The following is a 10,354-nucleotide window of genomic DNA, read 5'->3' as shown; positions in this document are numbered from 1 at the left end:
CTTCAGGATTTATAGCGAATTATGCTGTCAATGGGCAGGGCACATAGCTCGTAGAACTGAAGGCCGTTGGGGCGGAAACGTTTAGGAGTGGCGACCACGAACCCGAAGACGCAGCGTAAGCCCCCCACGAGATGGACCGACGACCTGGTGAGGGTCGCCGTAGTCCAATGGATGAGGGCGGCCCAGAACCGGTCCCTGTGGCGCTCAATGGAGGAGGCCTATGTCCAGCAGTGGACGATTCCCGGCTGAAATGATGGTGATCATGCTGTCAATAGACAAATAGAAGTTGACACGACGGCTAAACTGGCAATTTAAGGTCCCCATTGGGCAGGATTTATTTATATACTAGCTTTTGCTCGCGGCTTCGTTGTTAGGCCATTACGCCGTTCCCGGGTTAGGGTCTCAAATTATCTCCCCCTACCCGCCGTCTCTTCCAAACCATCGGTCCATCGTGCAGGGCGTCCTATTCTACGTCTACCCAATCGCGGCTCTCATTCTGCAAGTCGTGTACACTAATATCTAAATGAAGCTAAAAAGTTATCTTTTAAAGTCCTTAGACAGATTTTACTGTAGCATAAAACATTTACTTCCTTATGTATGGAATCACTTCTTATATCTGGTAGCATACTCGGGCTATGAGCCGTGATGTTCTGGGTTCAATTTAAATCGTGGATACCCATAATTTTTATACGTTTTGGATAAGTTTCCCGGATTTGTCCGGGATTACAGATAGCAATTTGTGTCTGATAGAGCGATAGAGTCGTCGTATCACATCATAGCAAGTAACTTTGGTGAATAATGGATGTCCTAATTGCGCCTCTTTCCTTTCAAGCATAAATTCCTTACATGATAAATGAGTGACGTACGTATATAATAAATTCCTTTTGAAATTGTTTTCTCACTTATATCAAAGATGATTATTAAGTAAATATATTTATTTGTGAGCCCATCATGTCCTTCGAAAGGCTAAAAAGTCTTGTTTCGCACATAATAAAATACGCCAAACCTGTACGCTTTTAGTTAGACCGATGACTTTAAACATATGAGTCGCGTATGAGAATCTAAAGAATAATAAACACGTTACGTAATTCAATGAAATAAAATAATATTATATTTAAAATATAATCGGAAAAAATAAACTAAGTGTCAATTTGTACAAATAAAAAATAAGTTACGTACAAATTTTTCAAAAAGTAAATGGTGAAATTTAAGTTTTTTGCTGTCATCAACCCTTTGACATTAAAAACATTTATGGAAATCAAGAAGTGATTTAGGATTATTTGCAAAAATGACTTCGTGCAATTACAAAGAAGTTAACACAGAAGAAATTGCTTTCAATGAAAAGAAACCTTCTTGGAAGCCATTTTTTAGACAGGTAATATGTTGTTGTATTTCAAACGTATCCTCGTGCCTGTTTCATACCGATAAAATATATGAATTAGTCAGTTAACAAACTTAAATTTGAAGTATAATTTAGGAATCGTTATAAATTTAAAATTCGGTAGTGTTAAAATGTAATCAAAGCCTTTCTTTCTATTTAAGAATTGTATCTTTGCTAAGTGTAACCTGCAATATATAAAACAGCTCTTTATATTAGTTTTAAAGAGCAGAAATCCGTAAAGATTTCGATTCTGATCATGTAAACTTCAGGTGACTATTTTGGATTGTATAAATTTGTAACTACTCTTTTTATATATTTTTTTGTTTTACTCTTTACCGGTTTTTAAATATTTCTCAGTAGATAATGTTGTTGATTGAGTAATAGTTAAGTTGAGTGTTATTACGCAATTGTTTGTTGTCCCAAATAAAATAAAATAGATACTTTAATTCAAGCTATAGGAGTTAATTTATCAATAAATTGTTACGCAACATTTTCTATCTACCAAGTGCACACTGATCGCAGCTCCACCCGCGTAAAAAACAGTTCCATGAATAAAGTCCGATTGTACAATTTTGAGGGATGAAATGTGTGTATCTATTTTATGTGTGTAATGAATTTTAATTGTTATTTAAAAATAATAATTATTCTTATACATTGTTTTGACTTATCATAAACGCAACTTTGTTCGCCTACGTGATATAAAGTATTTATTTAATTTTTGTTTATCTATATATTATTATCTTTTTATATATCCTCAATTTGTGCCAAATTTTATCCAAATCTATTCAAAAAAAAAATCCGTTTACATACATAAATTTTCACAAACTTTGACATTTATAAGTATTAAGTATGAATTAAGATTTCAAAGTTAACAAATATATACTTAGTTAAAAATATGTTTATTTGAAAAAATATGTCTGCATTCGTTCTGCTAAAATAGTGTCATAATTTATTGTAATTACCAATTAATTGTTTTAAGAGTATAAGAAGTTTTAAAATTCAACATATAATTTATCAAAACGAGCACAAAGCGGTCTCATGTTATAAATCTTTCTTTTAAGTAGCGTTGCTAATTTGTATAGTCAGTTTTAGTACATACTAATCATTAAACGACTACTCGGCTCGTCATTTGACTTCAAAAAAAACCTTTGAGTTTAAAATGTCCAAAATATTAAGGTTCACTTATCAATCCAGCTACACTTCCTTCTGTATACGCACTTCACTATAATTCATATCCATACTTATTGCATAGTTCATAAATTATGCGAACGAACCTCTGGAACTACTCTAATACTTATTAGTGAAAATGTAGGTTTCTTGTTAGTACTATAGGCTACTTATCTCTGGAATAGAAATGAATGTAGCCTGTAACAAAACGTTTTTCTTGACATACTGGCTGTTTGCCATTGACGGTTACCACACAAAACTGTCTGACTGCCTGACTTCGGTAGAGTAACGATATTTTAAGAAAAAATAACAGAATCAAGATTCCTATTTCTATCAAAAGCTTGATAAGACAAATTTTATAAGCGATAGTGGCCGAACAAGTAACTTAATTTTCGTGCTCAAAGTTTTGAAAATATGCATGTCTTACATTTTATGGGCTTAGATAAAAATAAATAACCGGTTGTACAACATAATAGGATGAGACATAAATGTCGTTCAGGGTCAAACCATCCTAGTGTTCAAATGCTAAAGTAACTCATTTATGCCTACACGATTAAACCACTGAACTGATTTTCATAGATATTGTCGGAATAACCAAGAATCTCAAGAAATATATAAAATTAGAATTTGGTTCAATAATATAAAATCCCAAGAAATAAATAAACGCCTTTGTATTTGTCACAAATCAAATTCTATGTGAGCAGTGACGTGAAAAAGACCTAGCAACCTATACTATGTAAAATTCTTTATAAATATTTTCGGTTTTCTTTAGTCGCACTATTTTCATGAAAAAGTGTGTTGGGTTACGTTTTCCCTTTTAATTATGATACATGGTATTGCTCGCGACTTCACCCTTTTCAAAAGTTTGTCCTGCTACAAAAGTTCCTAAAACACTGTAACAATTTATAGCGCCATCTATAAGACGCCAACGCCATTCATTTAAAAAGAAACCGTTGCTTCGTTGAATAAAAACAAACCTATATGTTAATCCAGGACATCATTTATCTTTGTGCCAAATTTCATTCAAATACGATCAGCTGTTTCTGCGTTTATTTCTAACAAACAAGTAAACATTTTCACAATTTTTCGCAATTTATAATATTAGTAAGATAAGCAGTACCATAAAAATTATGTTAGTAGTTTCAAGAGAAATTGAATTATGACGAATCATCTAACCAGGAATTAACTAAGATAATATAGTTGCAGTAACTTTTCCATACATCTCACACTAGTCGACATTTTCCTTAGATTGCATTTACCAGTTCAGGCCATTTTGCGCGGTGAATAATAAAAACAAAATTGGTCAATAATGACAAAAAGTAAGCTCAGAGTTTCCTTCCCTCTTTATTCTTCAGTTAGTCATAACTTAGGTGACTAATAAGTGGCTGGTAGCTAAGCTAGAGCTCTTTAAATCGTCAGTCACCATTTAGTATTGCGTCGCGATATCCTTTTATTTCCCCTTACCTGACAGCCCGAGCTGCTTTTGTTTACCTTGTGCTTTTTTATTACTTCATTTTATATCTTATTTTATTTAGTAATATCAATTATGCTTAATAAATTGTCATAGGTATTATAAGTTTGTGCAACTTTATTTGTCTACGTGGTAAATAAAGTATTTTATATTTATTTTATCTTAAATAGAAAGGTGTCATGCTTTAATTAGCTACTTGACATTTCGTGGGTAAGCGAGTGACAAACACGTGAGTAAGAGGCAGGAATGTCAACGCAGGCATTTGTACCCTGTATCCAGTACATCAGTTTTATTATTAATATGTGTTTCGGAGTAAAAGTTGTTCCTCATTATGTCTCGAGTGACGGAAATGCACGAAATAATATTATATTTGTGTATTTAAATGACCCTGGATTTTATTTATTATTATTTTGATACCTTGAAATGTAATTTCATAATATTGTAAAACGTTATGTTAAGGAATTTAATTTGGCTTTAAGAGCGGTAATTTCTAGAACTTCTGGTACGATTTAATAATCTTTTGCTTCTTTATTATTGTGCTCTAGTTTACTTTCCTGCCTATAATGGATTTTATTACTTTTGTTGTATTTATGTCGTTGCGGTCGAAATCAATTTTATAAAAATATTTTTTAATAAGATTTTATTTAAATGCACTGAAAAAATAGCCTTAAAATTTACTCCATCTTTGATTTATACTATGTAGAAATAAAAGCTTGTCGCGAAATCTACTTTTGTCAAGATCAAGTTACATAATTATTTTATTATGTACACATTTATTTATTTTTTTACAATATTTTTTTAGCAATATCTTTTAATATTATACTCATATTATCGGAGTACGTAAAAATAACTAGTCCTCCATCTTAGACGGTCTGCCATATTGGATTTAGAGAAGCCATTTAATTTTTTTATATTCTTCTCAGGAAATCCATTTATTTGATACCATTAATATTATGGGCGTGTCCAAAATAGTAGTCCATCAACTTGGGCCGCCATACTGGAATTAAAATGACGTCACTTAGCTGACCATGCATTGACATCCAAACTGAACGTGTGTGTAAAATTTCACCATAATCGGTCGAGGATAACTAATTAAAATACATAATATGCAAGATTTGACCCAAACATACAAACATGATTTTTATTGAAATTTTATTACGATGATTACACACATGTTGTAGGCATGATGATAAACCCAATAATTCCTGTTTTCCATTTCTATGTGTTAAACTTTAGCCGATATAAGATGGAACATTTCACAGGCCGTCGAGAGATGCGGAAGCCTTAATTCGTCTTCTGTTCGGGACTCACAAACCCCTCCCTTCCAGTGGCGAAGTATCCATGTTATCCAATTCCTATCGGCTTCCCTTTCGAAATTAATGTTAAATCAACGATTTGAGTATCTCATTTATGCATATTATTAGTACCCGTAGGTTACGTCGGGTTCCCTTTTTGCCCAATTTCTTTTAGGCTGGCAACTCATCCATGTGGTCACTTACTATCAGGTGACCCTCTTGTTCGTTTGCTGGCTAGCTTATAAAATATGCTTAATTTATGCAAGATCTTGACGATACTATTTATGAGCACGATGGAAATAAATTATTGTTTATTTCTTTAAACTAAACCGGTTTAAAGACTTGTTAGAACATTTATTAAACTTGTAGTATGTATATTAAATTTTCTTGTACTAAATAAGATGATTTAGTCTCTCTTAATGCCACTGATGCTTTTGTTTAAACACTTGCAGGGCTGGAGGTATTACTTAAAGTTACTTCATGTGGTTCCTTATAAGTGATAGTCCATCAGTCGAGCCTATAATATTGTACTACAGTATCCCTGACTCTTTTTTAAATAAATAAATGCTTTATTCATCACGTAGGCGATCATAGTTGCACTTATGATATGTCAAGGTATATGAGAATATTTAATTATTACTCCAATCTAATGTACTTAGCCTTTTCTCTTATTCTGAGAGCAACTTACTTCTAAGTAAGTGGAAGAAGAAGAAGAAGAAGTTAGCCAGGTGCTGGTCTGCACAGGAGTATGGACTCGATCAAGAAGGCATAAAACTGCTATACTGTATTCCCCGATTGAACTCTCTACCTATCTGTACTTACTGCTATACTGACTTACCCAGGTGCTGGTCTGCACAGGAGTGTGGACTTGATCAAGAAGCCATAAAACTGCTATACTGTATTCCCTGATTGAACTCACCACCTATCTATTCTAACTGCTATACTGGCTTACCCAGGTGCTGGTCTGCACAGGAGTGTGGACATCCTACTTCATGTTCGGGCTATGTTCAGGAGCTCCCACAGTCTTCATCCCGCAGATCAGGAAAGAGGCAAATTCCACAGAAATCATTACTGATGAAATGGCTTCGTGGTTAAGTAAGTATTTGGCAAATGCTGGATGAAATTCTCTTTGATAAGTAAGTGGAAGAATCGTGAGAAAGCCTAACTAGTATTCATATGTTATTCACTCGATGACAGTTTGTGTATTAATTTTCTATTTTAATTTATTTCAAAAGCAGTTCTTGTAAAATAAACAAGACAAGTATAAATTCCTTTAGATCTAGATTGTTTCAGATAATTTTGTTGACAATTTTAACTCTAACAAGACCGTACACAGTTTCATTCAATGGGTTTGGATGCAGTTAACTTTGCACACGATATGTTATATAGCGTGAAAATTATTATTGAATACACGGTTATTGTAATAAATGTCTCTATACGATATGTTTTTGAAAATAGTTAAAAGCAAACGAAATAATCAGTCAAGAAATTTTGACACCAATATTTTATTTTTTTATGTAGCCATTCTAAATATTAAGACTTTAATATTTTATCACATATCCATTGAAGGACAAGAGGACAGCCTGAATATTAAAAATGTATGACACTTGTCCAATATTGGGCGACCACTTAAAATATTTTCACAACGAAAGGTCAATTCTTGTTTAAGTAAATTGCCCAAAAATATTGAATCCATCATCTAAAATATGCATCATTCAAAGCCTAAATTTATTATACAGGTTGCAAAGAAAATTTAAAACCAAAAATATGTAAAATAAACATATCCCCAGGTATCTGAAGTTCTATTAACCATGTTTAGTTAACAATATACCAGGCAAATGATGGATATATTTTGTTTCATAGTTACACAAGTTATAACCAGTATTGATACGTCTTATTGCTTAAAAAGTATGCTTATTTTTTTAATATTTATTTATGGGAATATGATTTGAAATGTTTCACACACTTTATTGTCTTTTCCAGCAAGTATCTTCAGTTTAAGCGGTTTCCCGTGGGTCATCGTTTTCTCCGTGTTTACAAGGTGTATGGGTCGGAAACTACCCTTCATCATTGCTGCCATCGACACCTTCCTCGCATTCGTAGTATTATTCTTCAGCACCAACATCACGCAGATACTCATCAGTGAGATCATGCACGGATTCTTCGGTGCGTCGCAAATAGTAGTGTCTATATTAGTGCTTACGGAATATACTTCTCCGCGATATCGGGGGCTATTCCTCACATTAAAATCTGCAACATATTTCTGGGGAATCTGGGCTTCAAATGCCATTGGGACGTTCCTTCATTGGAAGAAGATACCTTTGTTTGGGATAATGTGTTCTGTGTATACTTTATTAACAGTTACCGTGTGGCCAGAATCGCCATACTGGTTAGCAAGTCAAGGGAAATACGAAGAATGTGCGATCTCCCATCGCTGGTTGAAAGGTTGCGATGATGGCTCAGAAAAAGAACTTGCAAGCTTAATAGACACTCAAAAAGAATATCAGAGGAATAACATTAAAAGAAGTATGACCCTAAAAGAAAATATCAAAGACCTATACGTCACTGTAACGTCTCAAGTTTTTTATAAACCAATTTTAATTGCAACTATGACTGGAACGTTAAGTATAGCGTCTGGTAAATTAGTATTTACTGTTTACGCTATTGATATTATTAAGAAGATAACGGATAGTGAAAAAGCGGCTTATATAGGAATGCTTATATTAGACGGTGTCACGGTATTAAGCATGTATTTTGGGTGCGCATTGTCAAAAATTTTGAAAAGAAGGACTTTGCTACTAACAGCGGGTTCAATCGGAGTTTTATTTTTATTCTTACTTTCAGCATATTTATATTTAATTAAATTATCTTTCGTGAACGAGAATAAGTATGTGTCTATATTTTTACTGTCTGCATTTTCGTTAGCTGTTAGTTGTGGCCCTCTTATACTGTCTACGTCTGTGTATGGTGAATTAATACCAGTTAGGTCTAGAAATTTAGCAATATGTGTTATAGCTGTAGTGGGTAAAATAATTATAGGTACAGTTTTGAAAATTTCTCCATCGATTTTCAAAACGTTTGGGTTGCATGGCGCCTTCCTTACCTTCGCTATAGCGACTTTAACCTTACTTTTGTTGCTTTATAAATATCTGCCAGAAACCAAAGACAAAACTCTTCAAGAAATCGCTGAATCTATGAAAGTTACACCGAAAACGCGTAAAGAAACTATAACTTTGATATCTGAGAAAAAGGTTTAACTGATTCTACAAAATATGATATACAAGATGAAATTAAATTTACTGTCTTCCCGAAACCCATATGCAGTCAGTCTTGACATACAATTAACGTAGTACAATGCAAAATATGAAAAAAAAAGAAATGGCATAAAGTAATTTCCACATCATAGGAAAAATTTGACTTCATTAATTATTTATTTTTGTTTTGCTTTCTAGATGCTAAAGAATTATGCGTTATCAGTTATCGATGACATATTTTTCAGTAAAACAGTATATTGATTTCCACCCTGCATAAACACATGAATTGTAATAATAACTAGAATTGCAGATTGTAAAAAAATAGAAGTGTTTTCCAAATCCGAGATAAGTTCTAAAAATGGTTATACTTCATCCTACTATAGCGACTGAATAAATAAACTTGAATTTGATTCGAGAAGATATTCTCACGCAAGCCAGATGGAGCCGCGAAGAAAAGTTACTATTTGATTGGTTCCAGATAGAATCTATTAAAATAATGTTTGGAATAATTTATTACGCTAATAATGTCCAAATTAATTATGGAAAAAATTATAATAAATTAATTTTCACATTTAAGACGGGTTTTGATCGTGAATACGTCAGGCATTTAGAAAGGATTCTTATATATTTTGACGTAACTTGTTTAGTTTGAATACCATAATTAAAATGTATTAGTTGATTTGTATAATACATACGTCTTTGTACTTTACTGATCGCACGTGGTTAAAAACCCGTCATAATGCCTCGTTGCGACGAGTCCTGTCCTGTCAATCAAGTTCATTTGATTATAACTACAATACAATTAGTATAGTGCAAATCTGGGGATCCTCTTAGGACCTTAGTGCACTAATCTGGATCAATGTAATCACTGAGTACATAAATTCTACGGCAAAAATCTTATGCATTTTTTTTTATGACTTTATTATAGAATCGTGTGTTTGCGATATGTCCTCGACTTTATTGAGCTGTATTAAGAAAAAAACGTATTAATAAATTTAGTAATTTAGCATTTAATGTGTAAATATTTGAGATATTATTACGATCGCATTTGATATTTAAGAAATGACGTTTCTGTATATGAATATTTTTGTGTCTTTTATTCTTTATTTAATTAAACGAAATGTTTGATTTGACATTTATTTTATGGACTGTGAAATCGTTTGTGATTACAAATTATTATGTAATATGGTACAAAGTGGTTATAAATAGTAATATATAAGTATACAGGTTTTGTCATAGTTAGTTTAATAGTCATACAGAGAAGTCGAAAAAAAAGTATTAACGTATTACTGAATTATATATAAAAAAGCGGCGACAGCCTAGTTGAAAGTGGAACGGAATGCCGTGACAAATGTGCGCAGGTATAAAAGGCACGCACCTCTGACTTTCTAAATTTATTATATTATATTATTATATAATATTTAATTTATTAAATATTCTTTGTGAAATATGTTTTTCTTTAAATGTGAAATAAAACATCGTGAGGAAATCTGCATACATGAAAAAGTTCGTAATATAAATTTCGAAAGTATGCAAAGTCTGCCAACCCGCACTAGGCTAGCGTGGCGGACTAAGGCCTAAACATATCACTATTAGAAAAGTCCTGTGACTAACAATTGGACAATACAAAATACGAGGCTGATATTATAATTATAATATGTGAGATAACTACCTCTTACCCAGAAAAGTACACAGTGAGAAAGTCACGCCGGAATAATAATATATTGACGGAAACGAAACCGTGAACAAAAGCTAGTGCAATATTGTAAATGCGGGAGTTACTTAA

General features: G+C 32.7%; 1 protein-coding gene across 1 annotated transcript; it reads left to right on the top strand.

Annotated features, from left to right (window-relative positions):
- The first annotated feature begins 1,032 nt into the window (after nucleotides 1-1,032).
- Nucleotides 1,033-9,701, top strand: LOC115450291 (facilitated trehalose transporter Tret1-like). Its single transcript, XM_037441190.1, has 3 exons — nucleotides 1,033-1,375; nucleotides 6,271-6,409; nucleotides 7,298-9,701. The coding sequence occupies exons 1-3, from the start codon at nucleotides 1,289-1,291 to the stop codon at nucleotides 8,569-8,571; spliced, it is 1,500 nt and encodes a 499-aa protein (XP_037297087.1). The 5' UTR covers nucleotides 1,033-1,288; the 3' UTR covers nucleotides 8,572-9,701.
- Nucleotides 9,702-10,354: the final 653 nt, after the last annotated feature.

Source organism: Manduca sexta, chromosome 21, assembly GCF_014839805.1.
Source record: "Manduca sexta isolate Smith_Timp_Sample1 chromosome 21, JHU_Msex_v1.0, whole genome shotgun sequence".
NCBI classification, from domain to species: Eukaryota; Metazoa; Arthropoda; class Insecta; order Lepidoptera; family Sphingidae; genus Manduca; species Manduca sexta.
The sequence above is the reverse complement of the archived record's forward strand: the minus strand, read 5'-3'. Positions and strand labels throughout refer to the sequence as shown.